Source organism: Neoarius graeffei, chromosome 27, assembly GCF_027579695.1.
Source record: "Neoarius graeffei isolate fNeoGra1 chromosome 27, fNeoGra1.pri, whole genome shotgun sequence".
Lineage (NCBI taxonomy): Eukaryota > Metazoa > Chordata > Actinopteri > Siluriformes > Ariidae > Neoarius > Neoarius graeffei.
The window spans coordinates 10,696,960-10,714,009 of NC_083595.1; the positions used below are offsets into that span (position 1 = coordinate 10,696,960).

Here is a 17,050-nt window from a genome sequence, read left to right on the forward strand (position 1 = left end):
CAGCTGGACAGATGGAACCCGTCTCTATCATGTGTTTTTCCTGTTTCTGTTTGAAAGCATCAAGCTTATGGATACTGAGGTGATGAAGTAGCAAAGGTCTTCCTTTACAGGATAAAATATTTTCCTGCAATTATGTGTACATCTCATTTGAATAATTTTCAGTTGACCAGTCATCAAGGTTTTTTTATGGAAATGATGGTAAATTATGTCTGAAATGCTCAAATAAAATCTTTGCCATCACTATTGGTTTCCACCCCAAATACCCAAGCACATCACACTTACTAATATAATAGCATACAGTGCCTTGCAGAAGTATTCACCCCCTTGGCATTTTTTGGGTTTTGCTGCCTCAAAACCTGGAATTAAAATGGATTGTTTGAGGGTTGGCATCATTTCATTTCCAGAACATGCCTACAACTTTGAAGATGTGATTTTTTTTTTATTGTGAAGCAAACAACAAAGGAAAAAATAACAGAAAACTTCAACGTGCATAACTATTCACCCCCCTAATGTCAGTACTTTGTAGAGCCACCTTTTGCGGCAATTATAGCTGCAAGTCGCTTTGGATAAGTCTCTATGAGCTTACCACATTTAGCCACTGGGATTTTTGCCCATTCCTCAAGGCAAAACTGCTCCAGCTCCTTCAAGTTGCATGGGTTCTGCTGGTGAACAGCAATCTTCAAGTCTGACCACAGATTCTCAATTGAATTGAGGTCTCGGCTTTGACTAGGCCATTCCAAGACATTTAAATGTTTTCCTTTAAACCACTCCAGTGTAACTTTAGCAGTATATTTAAGATCATTGTCCTGCCAGAACATGAACCTTTGTCCCAGTTGCAAACCTCTGGCTGACTCGAACAGGTTTTCCTCCAGAATTGCCCTGTATTTAGTGCCATCCATCTTTCCTTCAGTCCTGACCAGCTTTCCTGTTCCTGCAGATGAAAAATATCACCACAGCATGATGCTGCCACCACCATGCTTCACTGTGGGAATGGTGTTCTCAGGGTGTTGGGTTTGCACCACATGTGGCATTTCCCATGATGACCAAAAAGTAAAACTGTAGTCTCATTTGACCAGAGAATCTTCTTCTATGTGTTTGTGGAGTCTGCCACATGCTGTTGGGCAAACTCCAAACGTGTTTTCTTAAGCAATGGCTTTTTTCTGGCCACTCGTCCATAAAGCCCAGCTCTGTGGAGTGTACAGCTTATTGTGGTCCTATGGACAGATACTCCAGTCTCTGCTGTGGAACTCTGCAGCGCTTTCAGGGTTACCTTTGGTCTCTGTGCTGCCTCTCTGATTAATGCTCTCCTTGCCTGGTTCATGAGTTGTGGTGGGCAGCCCTTTCTTGGCAGGTTTATTGTGGTACCATGTTCTTTCCATTTGATGATGATGGATTTGATGGTGCTCCGGGGGATCATCAAAGATTTGGATTTTTTTTTTATAACCCAGCCCTGACTTGTACTTCTCAACTACTTTGTCCCTGACTTGTTTGGAGAGCTCCTTAATCTTCATGGTTTTGTTTGGTTAGTGGTGCCTCTTGCTTACTGGTGTTGTAGCCTCTGGGGCCTTTCAGAAAAGGTGTATATATACACAGATCATGTGACACTTAGATTGCACATAGGTGGACTTTATTTCACTAATCATGTGACTTCTGAAGGTAATTGGTTGCACCAGAACTTTTTAGGGGCTTCATAGCACAGGGGGTGAATACATATGCACACGCCAATTTTCAGTTTATTATTTTGAATTTTTTTAATTTATATATTTTTTTTCATTTCACTTCACCAACTTGGACTATTTTGTGCAGATCCATTACATAAAATTCAGATTAAAAAAAAACATTTAAATTACAGGTTGTAATGGAACAAAATAGATAAAAAGCCAGGGGGGAATACTTTTGCAAGGAACTGTACATCACATCACTCATACTCATACACATACTCATCACCCTCTGAATTTACTGAAATTCCTGGCTATCCAAAAACAAGAAAATAGAAAATACATTAATTTGGATATAGCAGGGAAAAGTAAACACACATTTAGCACAGTTTCAGGAAAGAACCTGGAGTCTGTGACAACATTGTGATTTTTGTTTCATGCCCTTTTATTTTTCATTCAACCTCCAGTACACTTCTATTCAGGTCTGATGACGTTAACTTTGTACATGGAGTTCTAACGTATACTCTGTAGCAGGGACAGTTTCATCTTATTACTTAATAAATATAGTAATATACCGTACCTGTAATATTCAACAACATGATGATGATCATCATCATCATCATCATCATCATCAGCATTTTGAATTCACCATCCATAGTTCCACTGAGCACTGAAAAATACTAGAAACATAATTTATATCAATATGTGCAGATCTTCAGTCTTTAGAAAACCACTTCTGTGAAATTGTATCATGATGACATTTATATTTACAATAACCTGAACGAAGACAGAGCTTTATCTTACTTACTTTTGGGTCTACAGCGATACGATGAGTGTGTGTGTGCACGCGTGTGCATGTATATGAACATGTAATTAACAGGAAGTAAGGATTGGGTGATGAGAGATCAGGTTAGTTTCCCTCCCTTTCAATGATTTTCAGCATGAAGTGAAAATCAAACAACTTGTACACCATTTTAATTTTACTAAGTCTGCTCTCTTTCTGTTGGTAATTGGGAGACAGCAGCAGGTTAATCTGAGAAAATAAATCTCAAAGAACTCTATTAGTGAAAGGAGAAAACTCTGGAACTCTGATGTGTTGATCAGAAGGATGAATATGATCAAGAATATGGAAAACAGGCAAAGGAGTGTAATGATCTAAGGAGAACTAACAGACCAATCCAGGCATTAAGAGAAGTCCCTTGCCACCAGGGAGTGACAGATGTGCAAAGATGTCCCTTGCCACCAGGGAGATCTAGATGTGCAAAGCTGGTAGAGACATACCACAAAAGACTTGCAGCTGTAATTGCAGCAAAAGGTACAAAGTATTGATGCAGGGGGGCTGAATACTAATGCACACCACATTTTTCAGATTTTTATTTGTTTAAAATTTTGAAGACCATTTATCATTTTTATTTCACTTCACAATTATGTGCTATTCTGTGTTGGTCTATCACAAAATCTCAATAAAAGACTTAAGTTCATGGTAATAAGGTGTGTAAGAATATAATCCTGAATACTCCTAAACCTACTCTTGTAAATGCGCGGCCCAAGGGTGACTGTCGTGTAGTGTAGCAGTTTAGGGTTAACTTTAGGCCAGAGATAATACGTGCTGCTCTGTACATTTTGTACTTTTCACATGTTCTGTTCCCGTTTCATATTCTGATTTTGTCTATGTTTTTGTGTGAAACATCTTGTTGAACTGTGCATAACTCCTGTGTGACCTTGATACTGAGTGTGCAAAACACATTCCATAACTTTCCACTGCTGATACTCCCTATGAAGTGTATATAAACGCCCTGACGCAGCTGTGTGTCAGGACACGCCGAGAATAAACCAGATTGATTTAACTCATGTGGTTCGCTCTCTTCTTGTCCTCGGAGATCTCCTGGTAACGCATCTGAACAGCACGCAGCGCAATCTTAACAATTTGGTGACCCCGACGTGATACTCTCAATCAGGTAAGACATGTTTGATTGACTACCTGGTTGGAAGTAGTTCCGTAGTGCCCTAAGGAGGGCTTTGTTTTCCCTGGTTCGAGTCCAGGAAGAGCGCGCTATAGAAATTTGTGTAGTGCCCTAAGGAGGGCTTTGTTTTCCCTGGTTCGAGTCCAGGAAGAGCGTGCTATAGAAATTTAGATAAATATCTGCTGTTTGTTTCTGTTCAGATCCGTTTGCTTTAATGTACGATGGGGGGCTCGTATCCTAAACCTGAGGTCACAGACACCCCGGCGGAATGGATGAATAAGTGTGGTTTAGGCTATTACGTTACGCCGTGGCTGGACAATTTGGCTGGGTGGACGGAGGCAAATCCTCAGATTCCATCGTATCCCCGTGATGGGACGTTTAATCCAGGCTTCCTTGCTTCAGCGCACCGTATGATTTATGAAAGCTTAGGCGATCCGGATTGGGACCGCCCTTATATGCGCGCAGGGTATGATTTACGAAAGAAATGGTTTGACATGAAGAAGGTATGGGATAAATCAAAGGGTGTTTACACCCCGAGACCTGTTTTAAAGGCTATTCCAAAACCAAAACTTTCTCAGTTAACCTCCCATGTAAAGCGAGGGAGGAATAGTTACGTCCCACTCATTCCTCATCTCACATACATGTCCAGTAAATTTGTTAGCACATGATTTAATGTGCAAATTAGAAGTAAATCTCACATCCACTCCAGATGGACTAACTATTGAAGTAAGTGAAATGTGCGGTGTGCAGTATGGGTTTGGAAGCCCTCTGTATGTGTATGTCTGGCAGCTCTGTTCAGATCAGCTCGCACACTTGAACACCTCATCAGTTGACACAGATCATATGATGAGGAGCGTTTGCTCGAAATAGTCGATGTGTTGCAACCTAGAAATGACGTCGCTATGAATATAAAGGAAGAAATAGCTCCGGCTCAGGAAGGTGGCCGTCCGCGTCAGCGCACCGTGTCGACATTTTTTTGGAGGGACACACCGAATGCTTTGCAGCTCCTGCGTGAGCAGTTAACTAGGTATTTACTGGCTATGAAACAAGCGAACCGTGATCTGTCGCAGGTTACTAACTGTAAACAGGAAAAGTCAGAAGTGACGTCGGCCTTTTGGAAACGTTTTGGTGAAGTTTGGCAGCACCTGGGTGGGTTAGAATTGGACATGACTCAACCCAATCCAATGTTCCTGTCCACCTTTTTATCTAACTGCCGCCCTGAGGTTCAGAACGTTTTGAAACATCACTTGAGCGATAGGACTCATTTGGTCCTTCGCCAAGCGGGTGAACGGTTGAGGACAATGGAAAGTGATGGGTTGTTAGATTGTAAGACTAATAAAGCATGTTTATCTGTGGCCCCACAGGGCCCCGGGTCGTATCGTCATAATAATGACAAAACACGCACCGGGCCTCGCACATGGTCGGGTGGGAACCGGAAGAAAACAGGCAGGTGCCACTATTGTGGAAAGGAGGGCCACTGGATGAGGGAATGCTATGCGCGGCGGAGGGATGAGCAGAGTAGGACGGGAGAATTAGGGGATGTGTTGCAAGGCCAGAATCCCGGACCTAAGGGCTATCGGCAGAATAACGGACAGGACCAGCGCTATCACGCCCCGCTATAGGGCTGCCCCCAGGGTACGGAATCCACAGCCGTTGCCATGTTAAATCTCTCTTTTAGCTCTCCTCGTAATGCGGAGCTCCCTCTTGTGCCTCTGTGTTTGGCAGGAAGGGAGTATCCGTTTATACTTGATACTGGGGCCACTATGTCCTCAGTAGGGAGGGATTATGAGGGTCCTTTATCTACACGGTTTGTTAGCTCTGTGGGGATAGAAGGGGTTCCTTTTGACTCTAGTTGTACACCACCCTTACCTGTCATCTGCACTCTGGACCCTTCATTGCGTTTTTCACACTCTTTCATTTTTATGCCAGAGTGCCCTTTTAATCTTTTAGGTCGCGACCTCATGAGTCTTCTCGGACTCTCGATCTCCTTTAGCGGCTCACACATGATTGTTGATACTCCGGACGGTGCTCCGCCTGATGTTTTTGCTCTATCCAGTTCTGTGCTGCCACATAACATTCTGAACGCTGCTTGTACGTCCCAAGCTTTTTCCCCTGTTCTCTCTGCTCTTCCTAACACCCTGTGGGCGGATCATAAGGACGATGTGGGCTCTGTGAGCTGCTCTCCGTATGAAGCTGTTATTAAACACTCTACACCTGTTTATGTTAAACAATACCCTCTGTCTCCTAGTAAGCTCGATGGTATTGACAATATTCTACAATCTCTTTTGCAGCAAGGTGTCGTGGTTCCTTGTGTCAGCCCGTATAACACCCCAGTGAACCCGGTCCCAAAACCGGATGGCACATGGCGCCTCACTCAAGATCTACGTAAAATAAATGAACTCATCGTTCCCGTGGCTCCAGTGGTCCCTGACGTTCCTTCTCTTATGTCTTCTATTCCGTGTGACCATGCTTATTTCTCTGTGATTGATTTGTGCTCTGCCTTTTTCAGTGTTCCTGTGGGCCATGAGACTCAGCCCCTGTTTGCTTTCACACACAGGGGAAGACAATACACGTGGACGCGGTTGCCACAGGGTTTCATTGACTCACCGGCGGTCTTCACTGCCGTATTGCGGGACGCGCTGGCTGATCTCTGTCTTCCCCGGGGCTCCACGGTGCTCCAGTATGCGGATGATCTTCTGGTAACGGCGGAGGATCAAGACGCTTGTGCTGCCGCCACATTGTCTCTCCTCACACTCCTGGCGCAGAAGGGTTTCAAGGTCTCCCGCACGAAGTTGCAGTTTTGCCTCACAACTGTTCGCTACTTGGGACATGACCTCTCCCAGGGTTCCAGGAGGCTTAGCCCGGAACGCGTTCAAGTCATTATGGACACTCAGGTACCTGCAACCAAGCACGCTCTCATGGCATTTCTGGGCCTCATCAATTACTGTCGTCAATGGATCCCTGACTGTTCAATCTATGACAAGTGTTTGCGTTCAGCTATAAGTCACTCAGATCCTTTGACTCAGCCCCTGGTCTGGACTGAGGACATGCTAACGGCCTTCAAGGCTCTGAAGCAAGCTTTGTGCTCCGCCCCTGCTCTCGGGCTGCCGAACTATCGTTTGCCGTTTCACCTGTATGTGTGCAATCAGAAGGGGACCGCCTCTGGGGTGCTGGCTCAGGAGCACGGGGGGGGCATGCGACCTTGCGCGTTTCTGTCTAAAACTCTTGACGCTGTGGCACAAGGGCTTCCTGGCTGTCTTAGGGCTGTTGCTGCGTGTGCTCTCATGGTCACGGACGCTGAAAAACTTGTTTTGTCGCATCCGCTCATTTTACACACTTCACATGACGTCGTGTACATTCTGCGGAATCTTAGCACTCAGCATTTGTCTGCTCAGCGTCGCTCTGGCTATGAGTTTATTCTTTTGGCCACAGAGCATCTCACTGTTAAGCCCTCCTCGTCGTTTGATTCTGTCGCCCACGCTCTTCAGCGTCTTCTTAACTCACAGGATGACGATGTTGCGTTTGACTCACATGACTGTCTTTCTAATATCGTTTTTGAAACTAGCATCCGCCCAGACTTACACTCCACCCCTCTTTCCACAGGCGATTCTCTTTTTGTAGATGGTTCCTGTTCCCGCCCTGCGGATGGTGTGTTCCTGTGTGGTTACTCTGTTTGTCGCCTCCCTGATGAAATTGTTGAAGCTCATTCTTTGCCTTTTTCTTCTGCTCAGGCTGCGGAGCTCTATGCTTTGACTCGCGCATGTATTTTGGCTCAAGACACAGACGTTACTATTTACACCGACTCACGCTACGCTTTCGGCGTGGCGCACGACTTCGGCCGCATTTGGGCGTCTCGGGGGTTTACGACAGCCGACGGTAAGCCCATTTCTCATTCTTCACTTGTTACTGATTTAATCACCGCCTGTCTCCTTCCGTGCACGTTGGCCATTGTTAAGACACGCGCGCACACAAGAGGGGACTCATTTGAAGTAAAGGGCAATTCATTCGCTGATCGAGTCGCTAAAGCTGCAGCCGCATCCGGTGTCCTGCCTCCAGGCTTTAATTGCGCTTTAGTTTCTACTGATCGCATGGTTAGCGCTGTCTTACCTGACATAGATCTCATTTCTATCCAGGCCTCGGCCTCTGTGGCAGATACACAGTTCTGGGACGCCCAGGGCGCGACAGAGAAGAGTGGCGTTTTGCTTGACGCACAGGGCCGTCTTTGTTTACCTCGTCACTGTACTCCCTTTCTCGTCCGCGAGTTCCATGGTCCCACTCATCGCGGCCGAAGAGGGGTAGTGGAGGATATGAACAGAACATTCTGCATCAATAATTTGCACACAGACGCACACAACATTCTGGACAAGTGTTTAACGTGCGCCCAGAATAATCTATCTAAACCAGGCGCGGTACATCAGCACCTTCCCATACCCGACACGCCTTTCCAAGAATGGCAGATCGACTTCACTCACATGCCAAAGCAGGGCCCGTTCAAATACCTTTTGGTCATGATTGACAAATTTTCACGGTGGATTGAGGCTTTCCCGTGCAGCAAAGAGAACGCCCGAACAGCAGTGAACAAACTTACACAGGAAATTATCCCACGTTACGGTCTTCCGGTAGGAATTGACTCTGATAAGGGAACGCCGTTCACCTCTAAGGTAACGCAGGAGCTATGTAAAGACCTCAAGATCAATTGGCGTTTTCATATCCCATACCATCCACAGTCCTCTGGCATTGTGGAGCGCGCGAATAGAACAATTAAGGGTAAGTTGCGTAAGGCTATGCAAGACGCAGGCACGAAAATTGGGTCCAAGTTTTACCGTTGGTCCTCGCTGATATGCGCATGACTGCTCAGGTCGCTCTCGACAATTTATCTCCGTACGAGCTCGTCATGGGACGCCCCTTTCCTGTCCCTTGGCGTAGAGGCATGCAGGTTATAGGAACGGGTGATCTTGAAGTACATCTCAGCGAGTACGCGGTGGGTCTCATGCGGGTGCTGGATGAGTATTGGGCGAGAGTAAATTCCAAAAAGCCTCCCATTCCAGAGGCACACACTCACCCCTTTGAGGTAGGGGACAGAGTTTTAGTAAAGAGATTCGCTAAACTAAACGCTCCCATGGAGGAGTCACCCTACAGTGGGCCCACCGATGTACTCGCTGTAACTCGCACGGCTGTACTAACGGACCTTTTTCCACAGTGGATCCATGCCAGCAGAATAAAGAAGGCTCCAATGTAATAGAAATCTATATTGTTGATGCTTAACAGACTTTTGTGTTTCAGAAAGTTGCTGTGACAATAGCTGACGGCCTTTTCAGGGATCCCCTTCCAGCATCTGGAGCAATCCAGTTTCGGCTGATCTACAAAGAGGGGATGGTTGGTGAGTCTTGCAAAGTTCTGGGCTGAAGAGTCTGAAAAGCACGGGAGCCTGTGATATTTTTCGCCGTCTGCACCCTGTGAGCATTAGAGAACAAAGTCAGTGACCAGTATGACTTTCTTCATCATCGTGCTGATCTCAACGCTTGGGGCAGGGTTACCCGCACAAGCAATACACCGGGACCCAAGGGATAACGAGTTTTGGAAATATATAAACTTCACTGTAAAAACATCAATGAATATGAGTATACCTTGTTATGTGTGTTCTTTGTTACCCCATGACAGCAGCGATCCTTTTCCGGTCCGAATAGCCCCATCTAACTACTCTAAGGTTAATATGACATGGCTCAGCCTGTGGCCCTCGTATACTCAAACTAAGGTTTTCCTGACAGACAATACAGACCCAGAGGTAAGGTTGTCAATACACTGGGGTGTGAATAATACTCTGGGCTTGCGTCAGAGTATTAAAGAGGGGATTGTAAGAATATAATCCTGAATACTCCTAAACCTACTCTTGTAAATGCGCGGCCCAAGGGTGACTGTCGTGTAGTGTAGCAGTTTAGGGTTAACTTTAGGCCAGAGATAATACGTGCTGCTCTGTACATTTTGTACTTTTCACATGTTCTGTTCCCGTTTCATATTCTGATTTTGTCTATGTTTTTGTGTGAAACATCTTGTTGAACTGTGCATAACTCCTGTGTGACCTTGATACTGAGTGTGCAAAACACATTCCATAACTTTCCACTGCTGATACTCCCTATGAAGTGTATATAAACGCCCTGACGCAGCTGTGTGTCAGGACACGCCGAGAATAAACCAGATTGATTTAACTCATGTGGTTCGCTCTCTTCTTGTCCTCGGAGATCTCCTGGTAACGCATCTGAACAGCACGCAGCGCAATCTTAACAAGGTGGAAAAATGTGAAAAAGTTCAAGGGGTATGAATACTTTTTCAAGGCACTGTATGAGAGAACCACTACTCAACTGCTTGTACCTGTACGTAGTCCCAGGGGAACAGGGGTGGTTGGTAGCCAAGTATGCACTGAAAGGGTGTTGCATAGCGGAGTGTTTGAGTGAGTTCTGTGCATACTCGGCCCACAGAAGGAATCGAGACCAGTCCCCCTGTTTCCTCATACAGAAGACTCTTAGAAAACATCCGATCTCTTGGTTGGCTCGTTCCACTTGGCTGTTGGATTGGGGATGATAACCGGATGTGAGACTCACTGAAACTCCTAACCGTTCCATGAAACAGGTCCAGAAGCATGAGAGGAACTGGGGGGCCCGGTCGCTGACTATGCTTTCAGGAATGCCAAAGTACTTAAACACCTGTTGGAACAGCAATTCAGCTGTTTGGAGTGCCGTGGGGATGCCAGGTAAAGGAATGAGTTTCAGAGCTTTGGAAAATCTGTCAGTGGTTACCATGATGGTGGTGTTACCCTGGGAGGGAGGTAGGTCTTTGATGAAATTGATGGCTAGATGGGACCAGGATCTTTGAGGTACTGGGAGGGGACAAAGCTTACCAGTGGGAAGGGTTCATGGGACTTTGACCTGGGCACACTCGGAGCAGGAGGTGATGAACTGGTTAATTTCAGTGAGCATGTTCTCACACCAGTATTTGTTCCGAAGCATCTGATAAGTTTGCTGGCTGCCACGATGTCCCGTGGCAGGAGATGTGTGAGCCCAGGTGATGAGTCACCCTCAGAAGTGCTTCAGGACATAAAGGAGGCCAGGCGAAAGACTGATTGGGCTTGTCCATGGTTGGGAGTTCTTGATCTCCTGATCCAGGTCCCAAGTGATGGATTAGATGAAGCAGTTGGGTGAGAGAATGGGGTGAGTTATGGGGTCATGACGTGACGAGTCGAATGTACGACACAGGGCATCTACCTTAGTGTTCTTTGACCCTGGGCGGAACGAGGTCATGAAATTAAAAGGTGTGAAGAAGAGTGCCTATCTGGCTTGGCATGGGTTCAGTCTTCTGACCTTCTTGAGATATTGATTTAATCACCCTTCCAGAGATTTGCACTTATGGAGACACAGTTGATCCCCTCCACCTCAACATTACCAGCATTTCAATGTTGAAAAAGAATGACAACCGATATCTGAATGTCCTGATGGAGAGGAAGATGTTCACTAAGAGTGCTGTTTCTGCCATTCAGTCAGTCCTTCCTTCTGTTGGTTGTACTGTCAGTGACATGTCTAGTGCTGACGAAACTGATGATTCATATGATAATGGAAATGATGATGCTTTGTGTCCTGTATGAAGATCAAAATCAATCATTTCATCCAAGTTCAATCAATAATGATTTCTGGCTTCTTGGTCCCATTGTTTAATGATTTTTACAGGAGTTCAATTTTTATTCATCTAGAACTCTCAGCAAACAAGGCGATCCCCTGCTACAGAATGTTGATGAACCACTTAGTGTTTCCATGGGTGTATTCACTCTGGGCAAAATCCCTGGGGGGCAACAACATTCCTCGGAAAGTGGAACTGTCCGTTCCATAAGTCTGAATGAAGCTGAAGTTTATAGAGTTTAAACTAAGATCAGTAGTAAGCAGTTAGTAGTTGTTACAGTTTCTGTAGCTCTTCAAAAGGTTCCTGATTTTATTAAGAACATGCTGATTTTGAATGCAAATTTCACAGAGAGTTAAGAACACTTCTTGTGTTTTTTTTTCCCTCAGAAACTGAACTAAAAAAATTACTGTCTCTAATATACATCCTGTGATTAAATAAAAGCATATTTTACACATGACCTACCCCCTCTTTCATGCATAATATTTCCTGGCCCACCCCTTTTTCATGCAAAAAAACCAACAACAACACCCCCCCCCCCAACACACACACACACACTTTATGGCCAGTCCCTTATATTTACACTTCATAAAAGTGAAGTCGTTTGATTCGTGTATTTCGTTGCCAGTAAAAATCACATGGTTACAGAAAACTTCTGATGGCTCTGGGTAACGAAGGTAAATGGCGTACTAGTGGACAAGCAACATCACAAGCGGATATCCGGTTTCAGTGCAAATGGCCGCGCCCAGGGAAACCTATTCTTAGCAATATGATAATTTTAAAATGGATAAATTGTTGTAATAAAGTTTAATTTTTAATTCCAAGTGCAGGGGCACATCAGGGCACTTGCCGTGATCAGCAAATGAAGCCTGCACCAAGGGGTTTGATTGGCTTTAAATACAGTCTAGTGTTGTAAGGCAAGAAAAACATCATTATTTTTTAGACACGTCTGAATTAATATATGTGGCAGCGGGGGCGTAGTTGAGCGTCGGTCTGTGAATGGAGGGCGGAGTCAGGGAAGGTAAGTGGCAGAATCACTGCACCTGACGGGAATTAACCTGTGTTTGTGTGTCTTCCCCAGTGACCGCGCCTTATAAGAGGAGAGGGAGAGCAGAGGAAGGGAGCTCTCCCCCAACCTGGATGCTTGTGTGCGTGCGTGTATGTGTGTGAGAGTGAGTATAAAAGCTGAAAAGCTAAATGAAGAGTTTTTTGCGAACTCAGTTCTGGCCTGCCGTGCTTCTGTGCTCCACCCACCTAGAACTCTGCTACAATATAATTTCATGTTAATTTAACAGAAGCTGCCTGCATCCCCTCTACTGTGAGACAGATGCAGTTCAGTTCTGTACTGGTTAGTAACACGCTGTCTGTTCTTGCCCCAGATGGAAGTGGGGTTGTTAGACAGAGTGCAGGAGGTGATGCGGCTCAGTGTCTTGTTTTGATGGATCTGTATGTACGTATCTATGTTTAGTAGAAATACACAGGTGTTTATAGAAAATCGTGCGTGCTGATTGGTCGAGAAATTCATACCATTTCTCGATAATCACCTCGAGTGACTCGGCAAAATGGCTGCCTAATCACTTTTTCACTGTAAGTGAGGAAGAATTACAAATTAGGAAAGAAAATGTTGTTCCTAAAAGCACTAAAGACGCTACAAAGTTTGGTCTAAAACTTTTCAAAGGTAAGGTGGGATTGTGATTTATTTTATCTATTTTAAAACAAAGTATTTTATGTGAGTCGGCACAGATAAGTGACAAGTCTGCACCGTGCCGTTATTACATTTGCATGCTGCTTTTGAAGTTTTATATACATTATTTTTTGAATAAAATTTTTTAAAATAATCACCTGTGTATTGATACTGAAAGAATTATCCTCCTCAGGGTCAGTGAATATCGGTGAATAATAACCTCGACTTGTCTCTATTATTATTCACCGATATTCACTTCACCTTCAGCCAATAATTGTGAAATATAATATGGAATGTGTGTGTGTGCGTGCGTTACCTTTAACAACACAGACTCTGAGAGGAAGGAGTTACACTGGGCTGAGCCTAAACTCCTGGAAAACACACACACAAACAAAACAGGAAGTACACATTAAAATAGTTTATGCACTGGTCAGCAAGAGTGTAACTCCAGTTGTCAGCACTGCTGCTGCTGCTCTCAGTTACACCCAGCGAGTGAGGCAATGATGTGTGAAAATGTCGACAGTAACAGAACTCAGTTTGAAACAGTTCAAAAACTTCCCCTGGGTTTATAGAATTAACAGTACAACTCAACTCACAGAGATAAAGAAAGGTACAGAATGATACTGTATGATATAATACATTAATATCACACAATATAATGATTTTATCATGTAAAACATTAAAATACTTGATATTGTTTTTATATTTGTATATTTTAATCAATTGTGTCAGTGTTTCTTGCTCTGTAACTCTCATCTTTTACTCTCCAGCATCCTACAAATGTTCTTCCCTGCAACCACATCTTGTTAAATTGATAAAAACACTTCCAAACACACAGACATGTCGAGAACTTTTTCTGATCTGTTCCAGTCAGGACACAACAGCACATAAAACAGCAGAAAGAGCTGAAATATATGAAAAGTTTACCTGTCAGGAACATGAGGATTGCTCCGACTGTAATATTTCTCCACATTCGATAAAACACAGAGGCGTCAACTTTCAGACAGCTGAGACTTGAAGATCCACCAAATGTTGCATTCTGGCCAAAAATATCCATGAGGGGGAGAAAAAAAAAGTCTGAATAAGTTTACTATATTAACTGCTTTAATCAGCCTGTTGCTCCTTCACTCGTACTGCACTTGTAAGCGGTTATGAGCTGCTTTTTGACACTAACAGTAAAGACACGGAAGATGAGTAGTGCACTGACCACAGCATTATTATCACACCTCCCTGTTTTAGCTTCAGTCTCTTCCTTTTCTTTACATGAGAACACACATTTCTTACTCTATATTCCTTTATTTTCTGCTCTAAAAAGTGCATCTTTATCTTCATTTCTTTTTCTAAACCTAGTTAAAGATGTTCTGTGTCCTGATTTTAGTTTTTGCCTCTCTTTTGTTTTATCTGTTATTCAGTTTGTTCAGACTGTCTGCTTCTGAAATTCTGAAGCTTGATTTAACCAGATCTGGATCCAGAGCCTTTATTCACAGACATGAGGGATTGAATTTGACCTCACAGCTCTGTATGCTTTTAGTAGTTTGTGAGGGTTTTTTCTTAAGAAGCACTTTGACACTTCTGACAACACACACTTCCTTTCTGCAAGAGGAACTTGACCACATCAACCAAGTCTGTTTTAGAATTCATGACATTCTGATGCTCAACACACACCACTTTAACACACATTTTCATGACCTTTCATGTTTTAATGACCTTTTATTCCAGGGTCACTCTGATAACTGTTTGAAGATTCTATAATAATAATAATAATAATAATCAGTTTAATTTTCCTCATCATTCTCAGGTAATAACAGTAACTTTAGACAGGTTATTTATTGAGGAATTCACCTGCAGCGTTCAGGTTACAGCACTCGTGCTGATGAGGACCTCATAACTGATGTTGTCGCGTCTAAACCCGCTCAAGACTCCAAGTCCCAGAGTTCACTGCGGCCTTCAAACATGGCCGCCATGGACTACAATAACCAACATGCCCCGCCCCACCCTCCATCTCCGGAATTCTGATTCGCACAAAGCCTGTTCCACATTTACCACAATCACAGCTGAAGTATATCAGGACTGTCAGAACACGTGTGGTGTGAAGTAAACGCTCCGTGTTCCAGGGCTTTACCCAAAGCACGGATACGCGGCGCTCCGCCCCGCTGTGTGATGTCAGTGCCACACTGTCAGTTGCGCACACACACAAAAAAAAATCAGTACCATAAATTGAGCAATGCAGAGTACTTTCCGCACCTAATATCTCCTATTCCCTTCTGAAAATGAGTAAAAACTATAGAAATAGGATGATATTGTAATATATAGGTCTATACTAGGGGTGGCACAGTGGTGTAGTTGTTAGCACTGTCACCTCACAGCAAGAAAGTTCTGGGTTCAAGCCCAGCGGCCTGCGAGGGCTTTTCTGTGTGGAGTTTGTATGTTCTCCCCGTGTCTGCATGGTTTTCCTCCACAGTCCAAAGACATGCAGGTTAGGCTAATTGGTGGCTCTAAATTGACCGTAGGTGTGAATGGTTGTTTGTCTCTGTGTTAGCCCTGCAATGACCTGGCGACCTGTCCAGGGTGTACCCCGCCTCTCGCCCATAGTCAGCTGGGATAGGTTCCAGCTTGCCTGCGACCCTGTTCAGGATAAGCGGCTACAGATAATGGATGGATGGAGGTTTATACTATCCTAAGTTTAAGCACTAAATAAATAAACTGAAAACTGAAACTAAACACACGCTGAACACCCGAAAGGCTACCAAAGCTTCACTGTATCTTCTTCACGCATATTTACAAGAGAAAAACATACCAACGGACATCAAATGTATTTATTGAGGAAAATTATCCAATATTACATATCTGTGAGTGGCAAAAGTATGTGAACCTTTGCTTTCAGTATCTGGTGTGACCCCCTTGTGCAGCAATAACTGCAACTAAACATTTCCGGTAACTGTTGATCAGTCCTGCACACCGGCTTGGAGGAATTTTAGCCCATTCCTCCGTACAGAACAGCTTCAACTCTGGGATGGTGGTGGGTTTCCTCACAAACTGCTCGCTTCAGGTCCTTCCACAACATTCGATTGGATTAAGGTCAGGACTTTGACTTGGCCATTCCAAAACATTAACTTTAGTCTTCTTTCATATAGAAGTCCTTGGGATTATCAGGGTTGGACCAGAAATAAACATGAGATGATTCTGCTTCAGGTTTAGGCAGCACATCATTTTTGGGATTCAGAGAGGGAACATCTGTCAGGAATGGAGGTGACAGATGTAAATGTGTGAGAGAGTTGATTCAGTAGACTGGTGAACAGATCCAAATCGTAAATCAAGCTCAGTGTCAAAGTGTAGCAAAAGGTCAGGGGACACACAAACAGGTCATCAAAGGCAGATCAGAAAGCAAAGTCCAGAAGACACAAATGAAATCAAAACCAGAGAAACAATGTCTAGTCACACTAGAGGCGGAATGAGCCGGAATGCCGTCGGAATGAAAATTCTTCGTATATTCCGGGATATTCGAAGTGCATTCTAAAAATTCTGAGTGCATTCCAAACATTCATGCCCATTCTTGTGGCCGGCCCGAATGTTTTGCTCATGCTCAAAACATTCGAGGTGCATTCGAAGAGGAGAAATATAGAACGGCATTTGAAGTGTATTCTAACTGCATTCTGACTGCATTCTAAATATTCTTACGGCATTGCAACAGCATTCAAAACATTCTGATCATGTTTGAGAGAAAAATCGAAATGGCAAGTCACTTCAAATCCTGCCAGACTGTCCTGAATATGCCTCGAATGAGCTGGAATGCCGTCGGAATGAAAATTCTTCGTATATTCTGGGATATTCGAAGTACATTCTAAGTATTCGAGCTGCATTCTCTTTGAATTCTTAGATGTTCGAAACATATTTGGCAGCTATTCCGGGAGTGTTCTGACTGCATTTGAGGTGAATTCGTACAGCATTCGAGGCACCTTCCTACCAGACTTCAGGTGGTATTCAGGCAGCAATCAAACCGTACTCGTACGGCATTCGAAGTGCATTCTTAATATTCTTACTGCATTCTTACAGCATTCTAGGTGTTCCTACTGTGTTCC

The 17,050-nt window shown here is 44.1% G+C and overlaps 2 protein-coding genes across 5 annotated transcripts in view; one reads left to right on the forward strand and one right to left on the reverse strand.

Annotated features, from left to right (window-relative positions):
* Nucleotides 1-14,506, reverse strand: part of LOC132874889 (hepatic and glial cell adhesion molecule-like) — a 24,838-nt gene extending 10,332 nt beyond the window's left edge. The window contains exons 1-3 of one of the 4 annotated variants that reach the window (XR_009651716.1): nt 13,899-14,504; nt 13,288-13,342; nt 2,239-2,338 (exon numbers count right to left, since the gene is read on the reverse strand). Coding sequence is in view for 2 of the 4 variants with exons in the window: in XM_060911369.1 (XP_060767352.1) it covers nt 2,239-2,314 (76 nt within the window). In the remaining 2 variants the exon portion in view is untranslated. Of the gene's footprint in view, nt 1-2,238; nt 2,339-13,287; nt 13,343-13,898 lie in introns of those variants that run through there. The other 3 variants (XM_060911369.1, XM_060911367.1, XM_060911368.1) reach the window with 3 other exon arrangements.
* Nucleotides 6,523-9,828, forward strand: LOC132874901 (protein NYNRIN-like). The gene is made up of 2 exons (XM_060911387.1): nt 6,523-7,498; nt 8,906-9,828. The coding sequence occupies exons 1-2, from the start codon at nt 6,541-6,543 to the stop codon at nt 8,926-8,928; spliced, it is 981 nt and encodes a 326-aa protein (XP_060767370.1). The 5' UTR covers nt 6,523-6,540; the 3' UTR covers nt 8,929-9,828.
* Nucleotides 14,507-17,050: the final 2,544 nt, after the last annotated feature.